This window comes from Mrakia frigida (assembly GCF_051309035.1).
Source record: "Mrakia frigida strain ATCC 22029 unplaced genomic scaffold BDY24scaffold_50, whole genome shotgun sequence".
Taxonomy (NCBI): domain Eukaryota; kingdom Fungi; phylum Basidiomycota; class Tremellomycetes; order Cystofilobasidiales; family Mrakiaceae; genus Mrakia; species Mrakia frigida.
The window spans coordinates 75,098-96,746 of NW_027481231.1; the positions used below are offsets into that span (position 1 = coordinate 75,098).

General features: G+C 55.6%; 8 protein-coding genes across 8 annotated transcripts; 5 read left to right on the forward strand and 3 right to left on the reverse strand.

The window, feature by feature from the left end:
• Window positions 1–22: 22 nt before the first annotated feature.
• BDY24DRAFT_239300 (uncharacterized protein) lies at window positions 23–1,927 on the reverse strand. The gene is made up of 3 exons (XM_076636705.1): window positions 1,113–1,927; window positions 985–1,047; window positions 23–866 (listed from the first exon to the last, which is right to left on the reverse strand). The coding sequence occupies exons 1-3, from the start codon at window positions 1,750–1,752 to the stop codon at window positions 331–333; spliced, it is 1,239 nt and encodes a 412-aa protein (XP_076492337.1). The 5' UTR covers window positions 1,753–1,927; the 3' UTR covers window positions 23–330.
• Window positions 1,928–3,734: 1,807 nt separating this feature from the next.
• BDY24DRAFT_239374 (uncharacterized protein) lies at window positions 3,735–5,285 on the forward strand. Its single transcript, XM_076636707.1, has 3 exons — window positions 3,735–4,447; window positions 4,527–4,587; window positions 4,680–5,285. Exons 1-3 carry the CDS (start codon window positions 3,886–3,888, stop codon window positions 5,110–5,112), a joined length of 1,056 nt encoding a protein of 351 aa, XP_076492338.1. The 5' UTR covers window positions 3,735–3,885; the 3' UTR covers window positions 5,113–5,285.
• Window positions 5,286–5,449: 164 nt separating this feature from the next.
• On the forward strand, window positions 5,450–6,582 carry BDY24DRAFT_445128 (uncharacterized protein; the record flags this gene model as incomplete). Its single annotated transcript, XM_076644895.1, has 2 exons — window positions 5,450–5,791; window positions 5,971–6,582. The coding sequence occupies exons 1-2, from the start codon at window positions 5,495–5,497 to the stop codon at window positions 6,580–6,582; spliced, it is 909 nt and encodes a 302-aa protein (XP_076492339.1). The 5' UTR covers window positions 5,450–5,494.
• Window positions 6,583–6,898: 316 nt separating this feature from the next.
• PAF1 (Paf1p) lies at window positions 6,899–9,508 on the forward strand. Its single transcript, XM_076636708.1, has 8 exons — window positions 6,899–7,010; window positions 7,092–7,312; window positions 7,547–7,793; window positions 7,879–8,014; window positions 8,113–8,214; window positions 8,349–8,498; window positions 8,605–8,817; window positions 8,996–9,508. Exons 1-8 carry the CDS (start codon window positions 6,997–6,999, stop codon window positions 9,233–9,235), a joined length of 1,323 nt encoding a protein of 440 aa, XP_076492340.1. The 5' UTR covers window positions 6,899–6,996; the 3' UTR covers window positions 9,236–9,508.
• Window positions 9,509–9,602: 94 nt separating this feature from the next.
• On the reverse strand, window positions 9,603–10,564 carry BDY24DRAFT_404228 (uncharacterized protein). The gene is made up of 2 exons (XM_076642475.1): window positions 9,712–10,564; window positions 9,603–9,625 (listed from the first exon to the last, which is right to left on the reverse strand). The coding sequence occupies exon 1, from the start codon at window positions 10,409–10,411 to the stop codon at window positions 9,782–9,784; it is 630 nt and encodes a 209-aa protein (XP_076492341.1). The 5' UTR covers window positions 10,412–10,564; the 3' UTR covers window positions 9,603–9,625; window positions 9,712–9,781.
• A 1,452-nt stretch (window positions 10,565–12,016) lies between these two features.
• BDY24DRAFT_404231 (Sodium/calcium exchanger protein-domain-containing protein) lies at window positions 12,017–16,780 on the forward strand. Its single transcript, XM_076642476.1, has 15 exons — window positions 12,017–12,060; window positions 12,127–12,255; window positions 12,343–12,677; window positions 12,790–12,829; window positions 12,921–13,008; window positions 13,094–13,204; window positions 13,283–13,538; window positions 13,605–15,329; window positions 15,393–15,425; window positions 15,502–15,663; window positions 15,740–15,895; window positions 15,970–16,038; window positions 16,183–16,269; window positions 16,340–16,416; window positions 16,534–16,780. The coding sequence occupies exons 3-15, from the start codon at window positions 12,389–12,391 to the stop codon at window positions 16,567–16,569; spliced, it is 3,129 nt and encodes a 1,042-aa protein (XP_076492342.1). The 5' UTR covers window positions 12,017–12,060; window positions 12,127–12,255; window positions 12,343–12,388; the 3' UTR covers window positions 16,570–16,780.
• Window positions 16,781–17,391: 611 nt separating this feature from the next.
• On the forward strand, window positions 17,392–18,492 carry BDY24DRAFT_239489 (uncharacterized protein). Its single transcript, XM_076636710.1, has one exon. The coding sequence runs from the start codon at window positions 17,487–17,489 to the stop codon at window positions 18,357–18,359; it is 873 nt and encodes a 290-aa protein (XP_076492343.1). The 5' UTR covers window positions 17,392–17,486; the 3' UTR covers window positions 18,360–18,492.
• Window positions 18,493–18,753: 261 nt separating this feature from the next.
• BDY24DRAFT_239466 (uncharacterized protein) lies at window positions 18,754–21,284 on the reverse strand. Its single transcript, XM_076636709.1, has one exon. The coding sequence runs from the start codon at window positions 21,146–21,148 to the stop codon at window positions 19,148–19,150; it is 2,001 nt and encodes a 666-aa protein (XP_076492344.1). The 5' UTR covers window positions 21,149–21,284; the 3' UTR covers window positions 18,754–19,147.
• Window positions 21,285–21,649: the final 365 nt, after the last annotated feature.

A 21,649-nucleotide genomic window follows, 5' to 3' on the forward strand; every position in this document is an offset into this window, starting at 1 on the left:
GTGCTCCGTGTCTGTAAAAGCAAGACGCAAGATCAATCAGCATCGTTTCGAGAATAGAGTCGAGTCGAGGCGGACTTACCTTCTTCAACCCATCCCTCGTCCTCGTCGGCATGCTCACTTCCAAGCTCCTCGTCCATCTCTCGTCTGATCTCCTGAATCTTGTTCACTCGAAGAAGGAACCTCGTTGATCCTGTTCGCAGCCTGAGTCGCATGGGAGCTCCGAGACCACAGTGAGAGTGCAGTTTGGCGAGATCTTGGAGGGAGAACTCGACGGCGTGCTTGTTGTCCTGAAGAGTCGAGGAAGGAAGGGACGAAGAGTCAGTCACTGGGTCAGGCCGACGGGCAAAATAAAAGAGTAGGGGAGCTTGGACGAACCTCTCCGATGACCAAAGCGACACCCTCGTTCTCGTGCTCCAAAACCCACTCAAGCGTCCCTCCCTCGTCCTCCATGTTCAAAGCCTTGTCCTCGACTGAGAAAGCTCCCTCCTCTCTCAACGCATCAAAGAGTTCCGTAAGAGGGGCTCTGAAGAGATCCGGATTCGAAGCGAGCAGAACGGGGAGATCCACGCCTTCGTGAGCCTCGTCGGCGAAAGGTTGGAAGAGCGAGTAAGGAGATGGTGTGGGAACGGAGCTGTTGGAAGGGTAGGTGATGATGGTGGAGAGGAAGAAGTCGGATGGGAAATGAGAGGAAGAGGCGTCCGAGTAGGAGGAGAAAGAGTCGTCCTCGTCGTCTCCGTGGCCGTTGGTGTAGTGGGAAGGGTGGAGAGGTTCGGAGGTGTGAGAACCTCGAGGTTTGGAGGAAGAGGGGTCGGCGTCGATGGAAGAGTTGGTGTTGGTGGAGAAGTAGTTGGAGGGTGTTTCAAGTTCTGCATGTTTCGGAGTACGAAAAGGGAGTCAAGTCAGAGAACTGAAGGAGTGGAAGGAAAGTGAAGGAGAAGGGAAGGGAAGGGAAGGAGAGGAGAGGGCAGGGAAGAGGCGACTGACCTGGACGGGTGGTCTCCGAAGCTTCGTCGATATGGGATTCAGCGATGTGCTCTTCTGATGGTTCTGTAAGAGAAGTGAAGGTCAGCGATGGTCGATGAAAAGATCGAGTAAAGGGAGCCTGATCTCACCTTCGTTCGAGACTGGGTTGACCTCGTCCTGCTTCCTCCTCTCCTCCTCCTCCCCGAGCTTCCCGTTCGTTTCCGCGTCCGAGGGAGCTTCTACGATGACGAAACTCTCTGCATCCGGTGCTAGAGGAGCGGGGGTTGATGCTGGGAGTAGTAGCGACGGAGGAGTTGATTCGATAATTGCTGTAGAGGGTTCGATGGAAGGTGGTGGAGCTGCTGATCCCTCCTCCTTCTCCTCCTTCTTCTGCTCCTCTGCTGATGGTTCCTCCTCCAAGACGATCTCCTCTCCTACTACAAACCCACCATCCACCTTACTACTACTAGACTCTTCTCCTCCAGTCACATCCTCAGCATCCTCGAAAGCTACATCCTCGCCACCACCACCCACTTCCTGAGGTAAAACTTCGATATCGACTCCTCCTTCCTCCTCCACCTCAAGCACCTCGTCCACCTCTACTGGGACTGACCCGTCGTCCACAGGAGCCATCTCGACTTCCCCTGTGACTGCTGGTGTTGCTGTTGTTGTTTCGAAGTCCTCTTCGACGATGAGGGCATCTTCATCATCGTCGTAGAGCGCGTCCTCCATCGTCTCGTCGCCGCTTGCTTCCATCATATCCAGGTCCGAAGGTGCTAGGGGATCCATTGGAAGGTTGAGAGGGGGTAGGGGGAAGGGAAGGGGAAGAGGCAGAGTGTGTTGGTTTGATGAGAAAAGGGAAGGAGGAGGAGACGGGGGAGAGGAGAGGAGGAGGTCGATCTGGTTGGGAGGAGCTCGACGAGAGCGACTGAACTCGTCTCCTCCCAAGCTCTAAAAACACATTTTTATCCTTCCTCCTTCCTTTTCTCTCTCAGTAAAACATCCGCCGGACTCCAGAATGTGATATTGTATATATGCTAAAGTCTCCTCGCGCGATGGTAGTAAACTTCGAGCAGAGAATAGCGCGTCGACCTCTCGTCGTCCCGAGTTCCTCTGCCCTCTCCTTTCATCCTCTTTGGGTCGCACCACAGATCAAATCACGGTACCTAGAGCTGTAGGCCGAAGAAGTGAAGGGAGAAAGTAAAGACCAGCTTCAGCGCAAATCAAACGGACGACGAAAGAAAAGGGACGACGCGACGAACCTTTGAAAGCTCAACCGGAATCTTCCCCAGCTCCTTCCCAAGCTTCACCCCCTCCAACCTCTTCCTCAACTCCTCTTTCGCCACCTCGAACGTCTCCAGCATTCCCCTCGAACCGACCCAAATCCTCCCTCTCGCTCCATTCAACGACGTCGCAAACTCCTCGAGCAACCGTTGGCAAGACCCCTTCGGATTCCTCGGGTTCACCTTCTGTTCTATCATCGACAAGTCCAGCGTAAAATCTCGTTAGGAAAGACCTGCGGCTCGAATTCAAGCTGCTTCACGTCCTGGACAAGAAAGTGTGAGCAGGCGAGTCAGCTTCAGAGGGAGGGAAGTCGAGCTCGCAAAACTCGAGGGGGGAGAGACTCGTGCGTCTAAGACTGACCTGAATGAGATCCGAAGACGCATCTGAAGTTCCCTGACTGCTTTCGTGGTTGCTTTCCTGCGAATCGGCGAGCGAGAGGTGCGAGGGGACCATAAAGGCCGATGGAGGCGTGCTGGAAGTTGGGAGGGAAGGTGAGGAGAGCGTCGAAGTGAGCTCGAAACAAGGGATCTCCAGCTCCTCTCTCTTCTCCATCAACCCTCATCGCCACATTTCTTCTTTCGACTGTCGTACCCAGACGATCAGACAAATCCTCTACCATCTCGCCTCCCGAAGTTCTACCCTTCTGCCCCTCTTCCCTCAGCATGAACCTCTCCTCCCCCCTTCCTTCAGCTTCCGAGTCCCTCCCGTCGCCCTCGACTTCCAGCACCATCCCTACCTCTTCGGCCAACGGAAAGACCTGTCGATCATGCAGTCGATCCCTCGTCAAGATTCTTCTCTGCTCTAGGTGCAAGACGGCTTACTGCTCAGCAGCTTGTCAGAAGAAGGTGAGCTTCTCCTTCAGCACTCTTTCTCGTCGAGCTGATCCCTCGCTTCGGTCCATCTACAGGACTGGAAACTCCACAAGAAGACCTGTCGTGTCTATTACCCACCTTCAAGCTCCAAAGATCAAGAACAAGGTCGGTCTTTTGGGTAGAAACTGCTACGAGAGGCTCACAGACCTGACCTCTCCTTCTCTTCCCATCCCGTCGCCCCTTCGTCCTCCTAGTCTTCCCCAACGAGATCTTTCAAAAGATCCTCGAGTTTGTCTTCCTTCGACCAGCTCCCACCACTCCCTCGTCGGATCCCTACTATCTCAACGGCAAGACCCATCTCCTGCTCGTCTCGAGCGGGTTACGAGAGCTGGCTCTCCCTCTTCTCTACCGCTCGGTCACCATCTCTCGCCCATCCCACTACGTCAAGTTCTTTGATCCTGAGAAGGGTCTGTTCGTCGCTGGAAAGGACTCGAAAGTGCGATGGGGATTCGTTCATGAGGTGAGTGAGGGCGAGAGACGACGCCGGAGCGTTCTTCTTTCCGAGCTGACTTTCTTCGTCAACTCTCTTTCCAACCCTCTTCCTCCCAGCTCAACATCATGTCAGAGGTTCACCCTCCTCCCGAAGCTGACTCCGAGGACGGCGACTACATCGTTCCTCTCGCCTTCCCTTCCTTCTCGTCCAACCTCAGCCAGGTCTGCATCCTCGAAGCGTTGACGAGTCTGGAGTCTGATCAGAGGAGCGAGGAAAGGACGACGTGGCTCAACCAGCCTGGAGCAAAGCAGCTCCTCCAGCGGATCCAAGAGGATGAACGGGAGAGGATCGATGCGGAGATGGCTCTCGGAGAACGACACCGGGAGGAGGGTCGCGTCGACAAAGACGGTCGACTCCTCACCTTCGACGAATGGATCACGAAATTCACTCCTTCCGGTCAGCTTCAAACAAGCATCGACGAATCCATCGCCGCCGTTATCGAGGAACTCCTTCGGAACGAGCAGAACGGCTTCTTCGACGACCTCCTCTTTGCCGTCGCTCCTCGGACCCTCCGAGTCCGCTTCCCCTGCAACAAGGCCATCATGGAATGGTGCTCGCCTCCTCAGGATTGCAAGGAAGTCGAAACGCTCGCCATTCACCTCGATCCGTCCTTCCAGAAGGCCGTCTTCGCCCCTCTCTACCGGTTCGCTCAGACGGTCGGCTCTGGGAGCAACATCAGTCACGTCCAGCTCTTCGGGTATCCTCCGGAGATGCTCCATCGGTTCGTCAAGTGGACCAAGACGAGGGAGCCGTCGGAGAACAAGGATCGGATCGAGAGATGGACGTGGACGAAGGAGGATGGGACGACCTTCGAGCTCAAGATTACGGAGAACGTGTGAGTCCATGATCTACCTCCCTTCTGAGTCATCTGGTGTTTCATCTTGACTCTCACACTCGTTTATCCTCGTCTACAGCTGGATTCGCCCTCGCAAGTGATTCGGGACTCGACTCGACGCGACGGAACCTTCGTCTCCTGTGAGTTTCTCAAGGCCAGCCTCGACCCTCTTAGGTTTCCTATGCTGAATCTTCTCTCCTTCTCTTGCTTGAACACTCGTTTGGTTGTTCAGACTCCCCTCCTCCGTCCCTCGTCGCCTCTCGGACCTCACTTTTCCTCCCTTCATTCCAACTCTCACGGCCAAACCTCCTTCCCCTCCTTCCATCGAAGCCCCACCCTCATCAACCTCGACCCAGTCCTTTTCTTCTTTCACTTCCTCTCCAGAACCTCCCAACCCTCCTCGAAACCACAAAACCTCTCTCACCCTTCCTCTCCTCGACCTCCCTCTTGATCAACAACGACGACGCCCTTCGCGCTCCACCTCGCCACTCGTATCGCATCTTTCCTTTCACCGAGGAATGAGAGATGAACGGTTACCTTCGTTGATCGAGAGGAAGTGGAGGGCGAGAGAGGAAGGAAGGAGAGCAGTCAGAGAGAGTCGACTCGCGACGCGTCGTTTCGTTCTCGTTTGCCTCGTAGCTTTGTCCCTTCTCTTCCAGTTTTGACGGTTTTCTCGATACTGCGATCTTTACTAGCTTTGTATCGCTATTTATCTACCGAACTTTCGTCGTGTCTCCCATAGTTTGAGCGATCGCAGTCTCCGTTCTTCGTCCTCTGTTCTTCTCTCGCCTCTGTTTCTTCTTCTTCTTCCCTCTATCTTTCTCTACCTATGACTCCTGAAATTCAGAAATGCAGACATTCTTCTCGAAGAAAGAAAAGAAAAAAACTTCATCTTCTGAACTCGGCTTGTTCGGAGCTTTCTTCCTCCTTCCTTGATCGATCGCCTTATCTTCCTCCCTCCCTCTCCTCCCTCTCTCTTGTCCCTCCCAACCACCACCCACCCACCCACCCTCTCGAATCCCAACTCTCCCTGTCTCTCTATTTCCTATGGCCACCCACCTAGCCGCCGCCTACTCGCACCCTCTCTCCTCCCCAACCATGCACCACTCGGCCGTCCTCTCCTCCTCCTACACCCTCCAGATCCCGACCCAACTCGACGCCGTCGTCGCTCTCTCGTACGACCAACTCACTCGGAATCCAGCTTACGTAAGAGCGATCTTGCTCAGTTACTGTCGGTCCAAGTTGGAGAGGAGGAACGGTCAGCTGGAGGGGGGGACTGGAAGGGCGAGGGAGGAGGTCGGGAGGAAGTTGGATAAGCTTGAGAGGGTGCTGGTTAGGCAGGGGGTGAGTGGAATCGTGTTTCTCTTTGAGGAAGGAACATGTTCAAGTCGACGTCGAACTCTAGAGACAGATTTGCACGCCTTTCTGTGTTCTCCCAAAACCAAACACCCAGCTCCTCCTGGCATCTCATCTCGCCGAGCTCACTCCTCCCCTCCCTCTCTTTCTCGTTCTCTTTCCCTCAGTTCACAACCTTCTCCCTTCCTCTCCTCCAAACCCGCACTACTCTCTCCCTCCCTCTACCCGATCCTTCTCTCCCTTCCGCTTCCGTCGACGCATCAGCACCCAGTGCACCGTTCACCTTCTCGTACACGATCGTCCCCTCCTCCTCCTCCTCCTCCTCGAACCCACCTTCCTCTTCAACGCGACGTCACTCCTCCAACAGCTCTTCTACCTTACACAGCTATCCCAACGGAGAAGCTCCTACAGTTCGCTTACGACGATCTACTACTGGAGCAGGATCGATCTCATCGTCGGCGAGCCCTGCGATCTTCGGGAACATGGACGGAATCGATAGGGATCGGGCTGCTGTCGTCCGAGAGGAAGAGAATGAAGAGAACGAGGAAGCTGAGGAGTCGTTGCCGAGGTACAATGCCCGAGAGGGTGGGTTGCCTACGTACTCTACGAGGGTAGGAGAGGGAGAGGCGCCGAGGTACGCTCGCGCGGCTGCTGCTTCTCCTTCTCCTGCCGTTGCTGCTGCTCCAGTCGTAGAAGCGGAAGAAACGAGGAGGAGAAGGGAAAGAGGAAGGGAGCAGTTCTGGTGGGGGGTGGAGGGTGGGGCGGGAGGAGTTGCGTGAGGGAAGGAGAGGGGAGGAGAGGGGAGACGCGTCGCGTTGGGTTTTCGGTTCGGTTGGAGCTTGTTCGCTGTTGTTTTGATATTGTGGCTTCGTTGTACTTGGGCTTTCGCTTCTTTTTTCTTGATGACCTTGACAATTCTTCTTTGGAGAGCAGGATCGGGAGAGAGAGAGGAGAGAGAGAGAGGGCTGAGGAATCGCGTCTTTGAACGAAAGCAGATCTTCTCGTACGATTTTCAGAATTTCCTTTCGGGGAAGCTCTTCGCCTGAAGCTAGAGATGTTCTTCCTCGTAGAAAATCTACGTTGATCAACGGCTCCAACCTGCGATTTTGTCTCCGCTCGAACTTCGAACCTCAAACGTCCCCTCTCGCCATCTCCTTCCCTCCCTCAACCCATCACCCTCTTCCCGTCCCATCATGTCCAAGAAAACGTTCGTCTCACCCTCTCCCTCCCTTTCTTCCCTTCCTCCCTTCCTCCCAAGCTAACCTGTTTTCCTCTCCTTCCTCTCTAGCGATCTCCTCGTCCGAGTGCGGTACGAGAACCCTCTCCCTCCTCCTCCGTTCCCTCCGAAACTGGTCGACATCCCTACTTCCTTATCCCGCTACGGCCAACCTTCCTATGTGACTCAACTGATAAGGGAAACTCCTTATCCGATGATGGTGGATGCAGAGTGTGGGATGCCGCTGGATCTGTTGAACTACAAAGGCCTTTGGGAGGGAGGAGGGACGGATGGTGAGTCAGGTTGAGATTCGGGGCTGGAGTAGGACGAGAGAGGGAGAGGGTGTATGCGCTTTGGGTTGAGTTGAAAGAGAGGAGATCTCTGTATATATATATATATATATACATATATACAGAGAAGCAGGAGAAGCGGAGGAGGGACGAAGAACGAGAGCTCAACCCATCCTCCTTCCTTCGTCGAGCTCACCCTTCCTTCTCTCCTTCCCTCCTTCTTCTTCCTCCTTTTAGAAATCAACCCGACCGGCCCTTTACCAACCCTCGACGCCGATGATTCCTACCTCCTCTCCAACCCTGACCCGATCCAACCTCAGCCTTCCCTCTCCTCCTCCAACTCGCTCGACCCCTCCGGTTCAGTCCCAGCAGCTCCCTCAGGAGGCCACATCGACATCCATTCGCACGTCAGTTGGTTGAGGAAGACAGAGTACATTCAGAAGGACGCCGTTAGAGCTACGGCTGGGGTTGGAGGGCTGAAAGGGTCAGTCGAAAGAAACGAGATACGCGAAGGAGGGAAGGAACGAGAGCGAGAGAGCTGACCTTTCACTCGTTGTTGTTGTTTGTAGATTCAAGCGACCCGTTCAGTTGGATCGATCGCTCGAGGGACAGTACGCTCTCATCGAGAAGACGTTCTCGGATCTGGAGAAGAGCGATCTCAAGACGTTGAGGCATCCAAACAAGCCTGGGCTCACGGCTGTCGAGGTGAGCTCTCGCCTCTCTTCTCTTTCCCTCTCCCGTTTGCTCGAAGCTTAGAAGCTGATCTCGTTTTAATTCATGTATGTCGGTGTGTGTGTTTGTAGGAATACGACGTTCTCCCCGATCCTCAAACCTGGGCGACTGGATACTCGCTATTCAAGTTCGTCGAACCTCCAGCTTCGGAAGGGATCGCTGGAGCGGATGCTGTGAGTCTCTTCCTCCTTTCGTGTTGACCTCTTTTTATCTTGCTCGAGGAGGAGGAACTTTCCTTGTCGTTCTATCTTCGAGCTAAGCTGAACCTTTCTTTTGGTTCCATCTCGTTTCCCCGCCTCGTCGCAAGGCTCCCAACGCTTCCCTCTCCTCAGCCATCTTCCGACCCATCCTCGACTCGGACGGAGAGCAATCCCTCGTGTACTACGTTCCAGAAACAGCAGAGGCGGACGAGGAGGCGTTGAAGGGAATGAGGACCGATCAGCCTGAGTCGACGGAGGTGAGTTTTCAAACAGCCTTTTCTTCCTGTCGTTTCCCCTCGCGTGCTTTCTTCGACGTCGAACCTGACCCACCTCCCCTCTGCTCGTCTCGTCTCGCCTCCGCAGCCCGTCCGATACATCTTTGCCCGAAACTACGAGCTCGCAGGAACCGGAGCCGCTCTCGCAAAGGGAACCGAACTCGCTTTGATCATCTGCGAGGCCGACGAGGAGGGAGACGTGAAAGCTGGGGAGGCAGCAGGAGGGAAGAGGAAGAGAGGGAAGGGTGCTTACTTCCACGAGTTCATCTCCAAGACGACTATCAAGAGGAAGAGGATCAAGGTGCGTCTTTGGGGTTCTTCGTTTTCGTTGCTGTTTCGTTCAGGACGGTTCGACGACGACGAAGACGAGACGGCTGACTCTCTTTCGCTCCTCCCTTCCTCTCCCTCTGCTCCTTCCCGCTCCCACTCTCCTTCTTTCTCACTCCCCATCATCCTCGTCGCCCCTCCTCCTTCCAAAGAAAAACTCCCCGCCCTCCAACCCGGTCTGGGACGAAATCAACCTCTTCCTCGAAACGCCGACCGAGGACGTCCTCGCCCTCCGGAACGACGAGTCCAAGGTCGTGGACGATCCGAGCTGGGAACCTCCGAAGGAGGAGGAAGAGGAGCAGGAGCAGGAGCAGAGTCACGAGCAGGAAGGGAGTGAGCACGAGCAGGAGAGCGAGAACGGGAGTCGGGAGGGGATGGAGGTGGATAGCTAGTCTGCTTTGGTTGACGATGTGAGATGGTTGTGCGGTTTTTTGTTGTTGTTGTGCTGTGTTTTGGAAGTGGGGGAGGGGAGGAAAGAGTTGACTGGGGAGCAGGAGAGGGGAGGAAGGAAAGGACGGAACCAAGAAGCGTCGAGAACGAGAACGAGATCCAGCTTCGGTTCTCACAGTCCTTCCGAGGTGTTCTTCTCTCGCTCTTTCGGCATTTTGTTCTATTGGGAAAAGGTTCGAGTCTAGTTACCGAGCTCTGAGATCATCAGAGACGGAGAGATGAGAGTTGACGCGTCGAGAGAAGCACGCTTTCGAGTCTTCGAGGTTCGAGGAAGTTCAGATAACGAAAGACATATTCATACTCGTAGGGTTCAGCTCTCGTAGGAATCGTGGCTGAGAAGAAGAAACGGCGAGAAGAAGGGATCAGTTTGGGGTTCGGCGAGAGAAGAAGGGTTCTGCCTGAAACGACGACGACTCACGATTTTCGAACGCGTTCCCGTTCCTCCTTCGTGTGCATGAAGTCTCTCCGATTCAGGATTGCGAAGGGGCCTAGAAGAAGCGGTTGAAGATCCTGATCAGTATCCGGGAGACGCGAAGAAGAAAGAAACGCACGCTCACAGGCGAATCGATCGAGAAGAGGCTTCCATCCTCGAGCTCCCACGACCAGGTCGAGGTTCGACGAAGGATTTCGTGTTTCCCAGCCGCCAAAGTTCCGAGACCCGTCTTCCTCGCATCTTTGACCCATAAAGCGAATTCGGAGAGCAAAGACGAGGGGAAGCCTTCGAGAACGACGGAGGGAGCCACTCCCCCGACGCGCTTCTGCGCTGCCTCGATCCACGAGTGGAGATCCGAAAGGGATTGGGTTGGGGAGGTTGAAGAGTGGTAGAGGGAGAGGTGACAGTAGTGTATTTCGTCCGCGTTCGAGAGGAATGGTCGGACGATTGGAGGGAAGATGGCTGTCGTGGGAAGCTGGACTTCGATGGGACGTCCGTTTCGAAGGAGCTGTTCGGTGAAGAAGAACGATTTCTCCCTCTGGAGCTGCTCGAGGACCGTGGTCTCGATCAAGTCATCGACCTCGACTTCAATCGAATCCGAATCCCATCCTTCGACGTCCGGATCGTCTGCAGCAATCTCATCGTGCCAGTCCTTCCAATGCTGTCGTGCATCCTCGTCCGCCATAGCCTCTGAGAGCAGCTGATCGAAATCTGGCCCCCGCTGCCACCCTGGCGCATTTCCTTGGTCCAAGATGCACAGAGTATGGAGGCTGTGACCTGATGGGACTTCAAGATAGGCGAGGTAGTCTTCGAACGGGGAAGGAGGGGAGGCCAGAGGAGGTGGGACGTCGGTCGCGATGGAGAGTTCCTCGACGAGTTCCCATCGCTTCTTCCCGTCCTCTCCTGCGAAGAGACCATTCTCGGGATCGAAGAAGGTGACGTAGTGAGAGGGACGAGTGATGGTGATGGAGCGGTAGAAGGAGGGGAGGGAGAGGTCTCGAAAGGCTTTGGAGACGAGGAGGAGATGGGAAGTATGGTTGAGGTGGAAGGGATCCGATGAGGGAGTGAGTTTGGTTCGTCGAAGGAAGGCGTATTTGATGATTCGCTCGATGACTTCGACGGGGAGAGCTGCCATTCAGAGGAAGGGAGGAAGGGGGGAAGGGAAGAAAGAGGGGAGGAGAAGGTGTGAGCTTCGAGCTCGCAAAGCGTCCTTCTTCTCTGCTCGTCCTCCAGCCATTCAGCACAAATCCGAACAGGTTTTACTCACAGGGAAGAGGAGCCTTCGATTTCTCCGACTGAGCTGCTTCTTGGGTTCCTATCTCGGTGGAAGCGAGCTGAGGAGAGGCCAAAAGGGAGGTCAGCTCGAGAAAGAGGGCAGGAGGAGGTTGAGCTCGCAAGGAGGAAGTCAAGCCCACCTCTGACCCGTTTCGAGTCGCATTCGCATCATCATTGTGAACCTGATCTTGAGAGTTCGAGGCTGAAGACGTTGAAGGAGCCATTTCGTCGATTCAAGGGTGGGTGGAGGGTGGAGGGTGGAGGAGAGGAAGAGGGAAGCGTTCGAGCTCACCATTTCGTTCCCTTCCTCTTCTCTCTTTCCTCCCCTCAACGACGACAACCTTCTTCCTTTCTTCACTTCTTTTTCGCCCCCATCAACATCTTCTTCAGCTTCCACTTCTGTCCTTCTCAAAATCAAACGTCGTCCCTTCGAGCCAGCGCCCGTCTCTCAACGCTTCAGCTCCTCTCCGCGGTTAGAACCTCTCTCCCTCGTCTCTTCCTTTGCCTCAAACTGGACGCTCGCTCGTCTCGCACGAGTTTCGAAGAGTAAGGAATTCATAACAGAGAAGGTTCCATAGAGAGGTATCGATGCATATGTACGTTTGCCTTCTCTTTGAACAGGATGGAGGCGAAGTGAGCTCGAGCTCTGCTCTCCTCTTTCCTCAGCCCACCGTTTCTCAGAAGCTCATTCCTCATCGCTTCCTTCCAGGATTCGCTTCTAGCACGCCTATCTAGAGTGTCTATTTGGTTCAACGTCGAGTCGAACGAACGCTTTTGGCCAAGGGGGGAGACACAAACAACGCGTCGCGACTCGACTTCCCTCTCTCGAGCTGATCCTGGGGTAATTTCGAGCTTCCTTCAGTGAGCTTACCCTCCTCCCATCATTTCTTCAGCAAACATGTCTACTAACATGGCCCTAGAGGGAAAAACTGGCAGCTTTTATCCTTTTCGATGACGATCGGAGGAGGAGGACGAAATGAACAGAGCGAGTCGTTTCTTCCTTTCTCTTCCCCAACCTCATCCCCATCTTTCGCCACTTCATAGTGAGTAGGACAGTTGGTTAGTTCAGCTCTCTATCTTGACGTCCATCTAAACAAAGCTGAAGTCGTCCCTCTGTCCCAGCAGCCAATCGCACTCGTGTGACCGCCTCGCTCTCTCTCGACCCCCTCTTGCCTTCCTCCCTCCTCCTCCCCCTTTCCCACCTCTCTTCTCGCCTTTGGACCTCTGCCCCAGCCGTTCTCACTGAGATCTTGGGTGAGTTAGCATGCTCTCTATCCTCTCGTGTCCTCGTTTGCTGATCTTTGTGATCGTTGTGACCTCTTCTTTGGGCGTCGGTTCCAGCTCGAACAAGCTTTCCTCCTTCCTTCCCTCCTCCTCCTCTTCTTCGATGGCCTCCTCCTCAAAACCTCCAATCTTGTTGATCTTCGCCTTTGTGCTCATCCTAAACATCGCACTCTGGTCCTCCTCCTCCCGTTTTGCTCCTGGAACGCTCTCAACGTCGAGCTCTCCCATCCTCGCGGCCTTCGGATTCAACTCGACTCGGACGTTGAGCTCAACGCCTTCCCTCCGACTAGGAGCGCTGGGCTTCCCTTTCCCTGGTCCCTCAGATCCTCCACCTACGGATGGACACGAGTGGGCCTTAGTACCTCTCTTACTGTTCTATACAGTTTTTCTTCGTGAGTTCTCATTTGGTCGAGCTCAGTAGACAAGATGTTGGGCTGTGAAGCTGCCTGCTTTTTCTTCGAGAGCTCATTTAGCCTAATATCTGATCGCTCTCCACCCCCACAGTCGCGTTCCTTGGGATTTGCGCTGGTGATTTCTTGGTTGCGTGAGTTCAGAGGAAATCCCAGGCCAGAAGGGGAGAGATGGAAGGAAGGAACGAGAGCTGACTGGAAGTTCCAACGTTTTGAGCTCAACAGCAATCTTGCTACGATAGCCGAAGGGCTGGGAATGTCGGACAACACTGCTGGAGTGACTCTTTTAGCTCTTGGGAATGGATCTCCTGATGTGAGTGCCGTTTTGGTTGGGATCTCGAGCTCTTGAGAGCAGCGAATCAAGGCTGACCTCCCTTCTCCTCTTCGACTGATCACAGGTGTTCTCGACGTACGCTTCTTTCACTGCCAACTCCGGATCGTTAGCTATCGGGGAGCTTCTAGGAGCAGCGACGTTCATCATCAGTGTGGTGGTCGGATCGATGGCTCTTGTGAGTTCTTACAGCTTCCTCTTCGCCTCGAGTCTCTCGACGCGTCCTCACATCGTCTCCCTTCTCTTCTTCCCTCAGGTTAAACCCTTTCACGTTCATCCAGGACCCTTCATTCGAGATGTAGGATTCGCCATCGCTGCCGTCTCGCTCCTACTCGGAGTGATGCACGACGGAAAGCTGGAACCTTGGGAGACGGTCGCGATGATCGGTCTCTACTGCCTCTATGTGGTTTGGGTGATTGGAGGGACGAAGGTCATGGAGTGGAGGGAGAGGAGGAGAAAAGATGCTGCTCGGAGGGATCTTCTGGGAGTCGAGGAGGATGGAGTGCCGCATTGTGAGTCAATCGCGTCTCGTCGTCTCGAAGATCGTTTCCTGACTTTGGCGTCTGTTCAATTCACAGTCGGAGAATCGGACCCTCTCTTCCATTCGGATCCTTCAACCCGCTCCTACTCAGCAGTTCGGTCGAAGGCTGGCTCCCCTCAGCAACGACCCGTCTCCCTTGGGCACGTCAACTCCACTCTCGAAGCGACTTCCCTCACCCATCCTCGAGAAACCCTCGCTCCCATCGACACCAACGTCTCCCACCACCGCACCCTTTCCCCTGGACTTCCCACGTCCATGACCCGGAAAGCCTCGTCGAAGACCTACCTCCCTCGTCGCTCGCGAGCCAACTCGTCCGCCAGCAACCTCGACGTTCGTCGGACAACCTTCTCCCTCCTCGGTGCCGTGGAGTTCAGAGACGTCGTCAACTCTCTTCGAGCGGAAGGAGAGGACCTCACTTCGCTAGAGAACCAACACCTCGCTGCCACTCCCTTCGCCTCAGGCCACTACCACTCCCATCTCCCTTCCCACCACCGACGAGGCTCGATGTCTCCTCACACCTCCACCCCCAACATTCGTCGGAACTCGAGCCGGAAGTCTCATCGACGAAGCAAGAGTGTCGACCGCTCAGGGAAGCCAGCTTCGATGCTGGACGCTCAAACTCCCTCCTCGACGTTCCAACCCTCCGAAACGACCCTCTCGACTCCCGAGGGCGAGTCCGACTCTCGAGGAACGAGTTCGAAGATCAACAGTGGACCCGCCTCTCCTTCGCCCAGGAGGTCGACGCAACGCTCAGGAACTCTCGACGAGGAGTACAACCCTTGGTCCGACGTTCACGTCGTCGCTGGAAGCGTGGGAAGCGAGTCGACAATTCGAGCTTCTGGTGGAGGAAGGAGCGTCTCTCGTGAACCGGAGGAATCAGGAGTCGTCCCTTCTTCTTCCTTCCCATCTTTCCCCAGCACCTCTACCCTCGAACCCTCGGCGTTCATCACTCCTCAGGCTCGATCTCCAGTCCCATCCATCCATCTCATTCCTCCACCCGACCCGTCCTCGTCCTCGTCTTCCCCTCCCTCCCCTCCCCTTCGCATCAAGCATCTCCTCCTCCCCACTCCTCATCACGCAAAACGGCGTTATCTCCTTCACATCGCTCGAATCACCTACCACACCCTCCTCCCCTCTCTCCAAGCGTTCCGACACAAATCCCTCGTCGGAAAGGTCCTCTCGATCCTCGCCACTCCAGCCATCCTCGCCTTGACGCTGACTCTCCCCGTCGTCGACAACCACGCCGACAGTGAAGGAAGCGATTCGACCGAGAGGGGGGAGGAGAAGTGGGTTGATGAGTGGGCTGATGGGGAGAGAGTCACGGCAGAGAGTGTGCTGGGAGGAGACGTTGGAGACGACGAGGAGGAGTCAACCTCGCCGGATCGAAATCGTCGGTCGTTCCCTCGCTATCACGACGAGCCGGACTTTAGGGATGATCCTGTCGGTTGGGAGGAGGAGGAGCATCATCATCAGTCCAACATGACCAAGGCCGGAGGAGTCCTTCACGCTCGTCTGGTCGACATCGGAGGGGATCCAACCCATCCTCGCTCGCCGTCAACGGAGGAGGTTCACCACGACCGAACTCGCCTGGAAGCTGTGGATCGGAGAGCTGAGAGGGAGCGAGAGTATGAGGAGGACGAGGACGAGGACGAGAGTGCTTTGGAGGAGGATGAGGAAGAGGAGGAGAGGATGGAAGAGGAGGAGGACGACGTTCATCACGTCCTGGGTTTCAACAAGTGGCTCCTCGCCGTTCAATGTGCTCGTGAGTTCTTTTCGTCGTCTTACACTGTTTTGAACGATCATACTGACTCCTCTCTCTTCTCAGTCGGACCTGCCTTCTGTGCTGGCGTCCTTTTCAGTACGCGTCTCCCTCTCTCTTCGATCTTTTTAGATCGCCTCGCTGACTTACCTTCTCTTCTCCTCTCCTCTCGCAGGTGAATCCGACACTTGGATTCCCATCATCGTTCTTTCTTCCCTCGGACTCGTTTTGGGATTCATCACCCTCGTTTACGCGTGGAACGGAGAGAATCGAGTCTGGAGACTCGGTCGTTGTCTCCTCGGTTTCTCGGTCGCCATGATTTGGATCATGGCTATCGGTGAGTCATCTTCCCCCTTCCCACTCCCCTATCGATTCCCATGCTGACAAACCTTCCTTCTTCTTACGTCTGACAGCGGACGAGGTCGTCTCGGTCTTGACTGTTCTCGGAGAGATCTTTGGATTATCGGACGCCATCATCGGTCTGACCATCTTCGCCGTAGGAAACTCGACTGCCGACCTCGTAGCGAACCTCAGTATCGCTTCGTTTGCGCCCATCATGGCGTTCTCCGGTTGGTGGTCGTCCTCCTTCTTCGACGCGCCTTTCGAGGTCGAGTGAGCTGATCACTTTTCTTCGCCTTTTCAGCTTGCTTCGGCGGCCCTATGCTCAACATTCTCCTCGGCGTAGGATTCTCGGGAGCGTTCGTCACGATCTGTGAGTCCGTTTCTAGGGTTCTCGCTCTTTTGCACGGTTTGGAAGTCAAGTGCGAGAAGGGGACCCCCCGACGCGGTTTGAGACGAAACCAACCTGAGCTGACTCCTCTTCCGCTGTTGTTGTTGTTGCTATGCCTATATATAGCTTCTGGGAAGGCTTACCCTATCAGCTTCTCCCCTACGTTGGTCGCTTCGACGGCTGGACTTCTTTCGCTGCTGGTTATCACCCTCAGTGAGTCGTCCCTCCGTCGCAGTTCGATTAGGTCGTCGTGCTGACCTCGCCCTTTTCTTCGCTCTCTCAGTCTTTGTTCCTCTGAACGGCTACCATATCACGCGTCGCTGGGGAGTCTTTCTGATAGGTTTCTACGTCGTTTCGATGGTGAGTCCCCTTCTCTTTTCTTTTCTCTTTGGAGGTTTCACGACAAAAAGAGCTCAACGTCATCCCTCCCTCTCTTCGTCCCTTCCTCTCCATCTCCTCCCTCCCCCCCTCTCGCAGACGTGCAACATCCTCGCTGAAGTTTTCTTGGAGTAGCGTTCTAACTAGATCCTCAGTCTTTGCTCGGAATGTTCTTCGAGGGCAAGGGAGGAGGTTCTCTCTTTGTTGTTGTCCCTTGGCGAGAGGGGGGTTGAAAAGAGGGAGCGAGGGAGAGTCAAGGGCCCAACGAGAAACGAGGTTTTTCTCATGTCTTTATTAACGAATTCTATACGTGCGACATCGGCTGTATTTGAATGCATCTCGATTTCCTGCTGCAAGAAAGAAGGCCAATCTTCAAAAAGGAGTGACAGCAGTTTCGTTGCCGAGGTCGACTCGCTCCTCCCTCTCCTCCCTCCCTCTCACTCCCATCGTCGACGACCTCTCCTTCCCCCTCCTTCGTCTCCCTTCTCCCTCCTCCTCCCTTTATCCGCAAAAAAAAACGGAGTCGACTAGCCTGGATACCCTCTCTTCCCTTCCTCTACCATCCCTTCGAGTAGTGTATAGCAGCAACGCCGGTTCTATAGAGAGAGGTGAGTTTGAACGGTCAAAGGAGCGAGCTCTCCTCCTTTCCTCCTCCTCCTTCTGCTCCTTCTTCCCCGTCTTCTCCCTCCTTCCGCTCAACGAGAAGCAGCTCGCTTGAGAGCGAGGACGAAGGGGCTGTGCTGGTCGTCTCTGTATATCCATCTCGAGTGCAGGGAAGCTGAGGGAGGGAAGGAAGGAAGGCGAGAGTGTTTGGTGGGTTGAGGTCGGAGAAACAGAGGGCACCTTCTCTCCCTTCTACTTCCCTCTCTGTTCCACTTACGAATTCGCATACATCTCACTTTCCTCTCCTAGACTCTCGAGCTTCCAATAATAACTCTCGCTTTCTTTCTTCTTGTTTCTCTCTGTCAGGTTGACTCTCGCTCCTTCCCTCCTCGACTCCTCCTCCTCCTCCGCCTTCCTCGCTCCTTCCCCCTCCTCCTTGTAACGAAACGATGACGGTTCCACCTCCTACGAGCCCTCCACCTCCTCGCTCCTCCCCTAACCGTACTCCTCTCATCCCCACCTCGCCCTCTACGGAATCTGAGATTGCTCGTGAGCTCTCCTCTGTGCGATCCATTCGACGGCGCTCAGGATCCGTTGGTCAAGCAGGAGCGTTCGATCCCGACCTCCCTCCTCCGACCATGACAGCCGTCCAGTCAACCCTCGACGGAGCAGACGGGATCGTACCTCAGCAGAACCTCCACCCACCTCCTTCAGCTTCAACGACTTCCTCCACCGAAGGATCCGAGGAGGAGGAGGATCAGAGTCAGCTCTTTTGGGTCCCAGCTCATCTTCACCCAGAGTTGGCTCCAGGAGAGTTCAGAGCTTTTCTCAAGGAGCACGCTCACGCTCATGCTCTTCAGTCGGATACGACTCAACAGTCTACGCTCGGAACAGGATCAGGTCAGGGTCAAGGAGGTCTCACAGCGTCACCTTCAGCACCAGCCTCCTCCTCGTCGTCCAACCCTCCTTCTCCCTTTCAAGACGCCGTCAACCGAGGAGGATCGTTAGGAAGGAAACGGTCCATGCTCTCGAAACAGTACACTCCCAGAGCCAACGACGGAGTCGAGAACGAGATGCCTCCAGGATCCCTCCATCGAGCGAGGACGCATCGGTCGTCCATCTACTCGTCGGCGCTGGGGACGGACGAGGATCCTGGAGTGTCGTTGGTCGACTTGCAGAAGCTGGAGGAGCTGGCGGACGAGGCGGCCAAGAGTAACGATCCGGCGAAGCTGAGGACGATGCTGAGGAGGAGTTGGAGTATTGGAGGGGGCTCGGAACAAGGTGAGTTCTTTCGAAGGAAGGGGAAGGAAGGGACGAGGTGAAGGTCAAACGGGGACGAGCTTCCCTCTTCCTCCCGTCTATGCACTTTCCTCGAACTGACTTTGCTTTTTTCGTCTTGTCGTATGGGTACAGCCAACATCGATACCATCGACGGTGTAGGATTCGACGAGAACGACGCTCCAGTCATCGCCATGCGACCAGGATCTCCTTCGCTCATCCGTCGGACAGCTCGAACCAAGATCAGGAAGGCTGGAGTCGAAGGAGACGCTGCTCATCGGTTCGGTCCATCGAGAAGAGGAAGGACAGCTCATCTCATCGGAGACAACGCTCTCACGTTCGACACCTCGGATTCCAGTCTCCTTCCTTCGTCGGCATCGGAGGAGGCCTCGTCGTCGTCGTCGCCCACCTCTCCCTCCTCTCCTTCGAAACCTCCCCTCGGAATGGACGACTCCTTCGCTCTCGAACGACCCGTCTCGATAGCTCCCTCCCTTGACGACTCCTCCATCTACGAATCCTACATCAACTCGAGGGACTCGTACAACTCCCAATCCTCCAACACGTCCCTCGAAACTCCCTCTCGCAGCGAATCCCCTTCTCCTCCCAACCTTCACCTCTCCCTCCCTTCCCTCAAGATCGACGAGTTCGAACCGGAACACATCGAACAAACCACGCCTACCCAGGAACAACCCAACCCCATCTACCTCCCTTCGTCCGTCTCGGAAACCTCCCTCCTCTCCTCCTCCAACGAACGCCATTCCCCTCCCACCTCCCCGGAACCGCGGTCCAGCGGTGCTCCTTCGCCAGAACCTAGCGAGAGAGCAGTCTCGCCTCAACCGTCGACGACAACTCCGACGTTGTTCCCTCCGGGGCAGCCGCCGAAGATGGAGAGGTCCGAGTCGGGCAGCAGCGGAGGCTCGTTCACGTCGAGGGAGAAGGAGAAGGAGAAGAAGGGAGGGTTCTTTTCGAGTAAGAAGGATAAGGATAAGAAGAAGGAAAAGGACAAGGACAAGGGGAAGGTGAGTCTTTCGTTCTTTCGTTCTCTTGCTGTTTCTCGAAGGGTCGTTGGGAGAGGTTGAGCTCGAGTCGAAGCGAAGCGAACAAAGCTGACCTCGCCTCTTCCTTCCGTTCTTTCTCGTCGCAGTCGACGAAGTCTGGCTACGGCTCGAGCACAGAGAAGGAGAAACCCTTCTTCGGATCCCTCTTCGGCAGCAAGAAGAAGGCGCACGAGGAACCTCCGTCGACAGTCAACGCCGGCGAAGGTCGACTCGCTGCTGCCGCTCTCCTCAAAACAGCCAAGTCTCCCTCCCCAGGACCTCCTTCCCCCACCTCCGGAGCCTTCTCCAACTTCGCTCGCTACCCCATCCACGTCGAACGAGCCGTCTACCGGCTCAGTCACATCAAGCTCGCCAACCCTCGTCGGCCGCTCTACGAACAGGTCCTCATCTCCAACCTCATGTTCTGGTACCTCAGCATCATCAACAAGGCTCAGACCGCTGGGAAGGAGGGAGAGAAGGCTGGAGGGGAAGGGAAGAAGGAGGAGGGAGGAGGAGGAGCCGAGTCGGACGTCGAGAAGGTCGAGAAACCCAAGGTCGCTCCGGTCAAGGGAACGCCGTCGGGTAACTCGAGTCAGAACCCTTACATCAACGGATCGACACCTCCTACGAGTCCAGCGGCGAAACGAACGAGCCTGACGAAGAAGGAGGATCCTCGAGCAGCTCGTCCAGCTCTTCGGTCGGCAGAAACGCCCGTTCGGACGCCTCAGTACGGAGTTCAGAACGCTCAGATCGACAAGGAGTACTCGCCTCAGCAGCAGCAGCAGCATCGAGAGAGGGAACCTCGTCCACCACCCCCAGCCAACCTCGCTCCCCAGCAGCAACCTCCCTCCCGAGAACCTCGTCGAAGCCCTCCTCCTCCTCAGCAGCAGCAGCAACTCCCTCAGCGTCAACCGAGCTACCCTGGATCGTCGTTGTCGTCGTCGGGACCTCCGAATCAACGGGGACCTCCTCCTCTCTACGGAGGAGCTCCCATCGGATCGGGACCTACCCCTCCTCCTCAGTTCGACTCTCGCGTCGTCTCGAACGGAGCCTACCCTTACTCCCCTGGACCTCCTCACGGAGCTCCTCCTCCTTCCCAGTCGAAACCCACCTCCCCTCAGCATCTCGTCAACCCTCCCATGCGTCGAGGACCGAGCGAACAAGCAGGAGGATCCCCTTATCCTTCTCAGCCGATGCAGCGAATCCAAACCGATCAGCAGCACCCTCCTCCTCCTCGAGCTCAGCAACCGGGACCAGGTCAGATCTTCCAGCATCCCAACGGAGGTCAAGCTCAACCAGGTCAGGTCTTCCGTCATCCCAGCGGAAGCGGAGGTCCTCCGAGTCCAGGAGGAGTTCGTCCAGGAGAGGTCTTCAACCCGAATCTCCTTCCTCAGATCGGTCAGGTCTTCCATCACCAGCAAGGAGGCTACCGACCTCCTCCTATGCGACCTGGACCTCCTCCTCCTTCCCAAGGCGGTCGACCACCTCTTCCGCCAGGCCAGCAACCCTACCCTTATCCTCCTCAACAGCAGCAGCAGTACCCTCCGAACCATCCGAACCACCCGAGCCAGCAGCAGCAGCACCACGCTCGACCTCCTCCCGGACCTCCTGGACCGTATCAGCAGCAAGGACCTGTAAGACCGAGGAGTCCACCTCCTCCGGGAGGGTATCCTCAGGGCTACGGAGGTCCTCCGCCCCCTCAGTTTGCAGGAGGAGGAGGAGGAGGAGGAGGTCCTCCCGCTGGGTACTACCCTCCGCCGCCGGGTCAGCAGCAGCAGCATGGGCAGCAACCGCATAGGAGCAGGAGTACGGAGGGACCGAATTATGCTGGAGAGACGAGGGAGAGGGTTCGGTAGGAAGAGGACGAGGGAGGAGGGAGGGAGAGAGGGACGCGTCGAGGTTGGGTTTCGTGTTTCGACTTCTCGCTCTCGCCTTTTCTAGCCTACTTACCTTGCTTCACGCTTTTGGCTACGATTCTCCTCCTTTCCTCCTCATCTCTTCTTACACACACACACTCGCATTTTCCGTCGTCTCTTCCCTTCGCTCTCGTTTCTTCAACCTCACCTCATGCCCCCTCCCCCTCCTCACCTCTTTCGGACATCGTTTTTCCCTCTTCTTTCTTCATCATCGCTCTTCTTTTTCTATCCTTCCACCCCCCCCCCCCTTTCTTCTATCTTACTCTCGTTGCTCGTTCTTTCCTTTTCACTTTCCCGTCCACGTCCTTCTCTCTTTTTTCTTCGTTGCTTCTGCGCTCGTCGTTCGGATCGAATCCTCGGTTGCTTTTTTTGAGGAGTGGC

Excerpts from the sequence above, each read along its gene's own strand:
- BDY24DRAFT_239300 (XM_076636705.1), bottom strand. The coding sequence starts at position 1,752 with ATGGATCCCCTAGCACCTTCGGACCTGGATATGATGGAAGCAAGCGGC. Across the intron at positions 1,048-1,112 it reads CAACCCAGTCTCGAACGAAG|AACCATCAGAAGAGCACATC; the intron begins GTGAGATCAGGC and ends CTTCTCTTACAG. Across the intron at positions 867-984 it reads TTCGGAGACCACCCGTCCAG|AACTTGAAACACCCTCCAAC; the intron begins GTCAGTCGCCTC and ends CGAAACATGCAG.
- BDY24DRAFT_239374 (XM_076636707.1), top strand. The coding sequence starts at position 3,886 with ATGAACGGGAGAGGATCGATGCGGAGATGGCTCTCGGAGAACGACACC. Across the intron at positions 4,448-4,526 it reads CTCAAGATTACGGAGAACGT|CTGGATTCGCCCTCGCAAGT; the intron begins GTGAGTCCATGA and ends CCTCGTCTACAG. Across the intron at positions 4,588-4,679 it reads CGACGGAACCTTCGTCTCCT|ACTCCCCTCCTCCGTCCCTC; the intron begins GTGAGTTTCTCA and ends TTGGTTGTTCAG.
- PAF1 (XM_076636708.1), top strand. Across the intron at positions 7,794-7,878 it reads GGGGTTGGAGGGCTGAAAGG|ATTCAAGCGACCCGTTCAGT; the intron begins GTCAGTCGAAAG and ends TGTTGTTTGTAG. Across the intron at positions 8,215-8,348 it reads GGATCGCTGGAGCGGATGCT|GCTCCCAACGCTTCCCTCTC; the intron begins GTGAGTCTCTTC and ends CCTCGTCGCAAG.
- BDY24DRAFT_404228 (XM_076642475.1), bottom strand. The coding sequence starts at position 10,411 with ATGGCGGACGAGGATGCACGACAGCATTGGAAGGACTGGCACGATGAG.
- BDY24DRAFT_404231 (XM_076642476.1), top strand. The coding sequence starts at position 12,389 with ATGGCCTCCTCCTCAAAACCTCCAATCTTGTTGATCTTCGCCTTTGTG. Across the intron at positions 15,330-15,392 it reads CCTCGCCGTTCAATGTGCTC|TCGGACCTGCCTTCTGTGCT; the intron begins GTGAGTTCTTTT and ends CTCTCTTCTCAG. Across the intron at positions 15,664-15,739 it reads GATTTGGATCATGGCTATCG|CGGACGAGGTCGTCTCGGTC; the intron begins GTGAGTCATCTT and ends TACGTCTGACAG.
- BDY24DRAFT_239489 (XM_076636710.1), top strand. The coding sequence starts at position 17,487 with ATGACGGTTCCACCTCCTACGAGCCCTCCACCTCCTCGCTCCTCCCCT.
- BDY24DRAFT_239466 (XM_076636709.1), bottom strand. The coding sequence starts at position 21,148 with ATGCGGTTGCTGCCCATGCTGCTGCTGCTGACCCGGCGGCGGAGGGTA.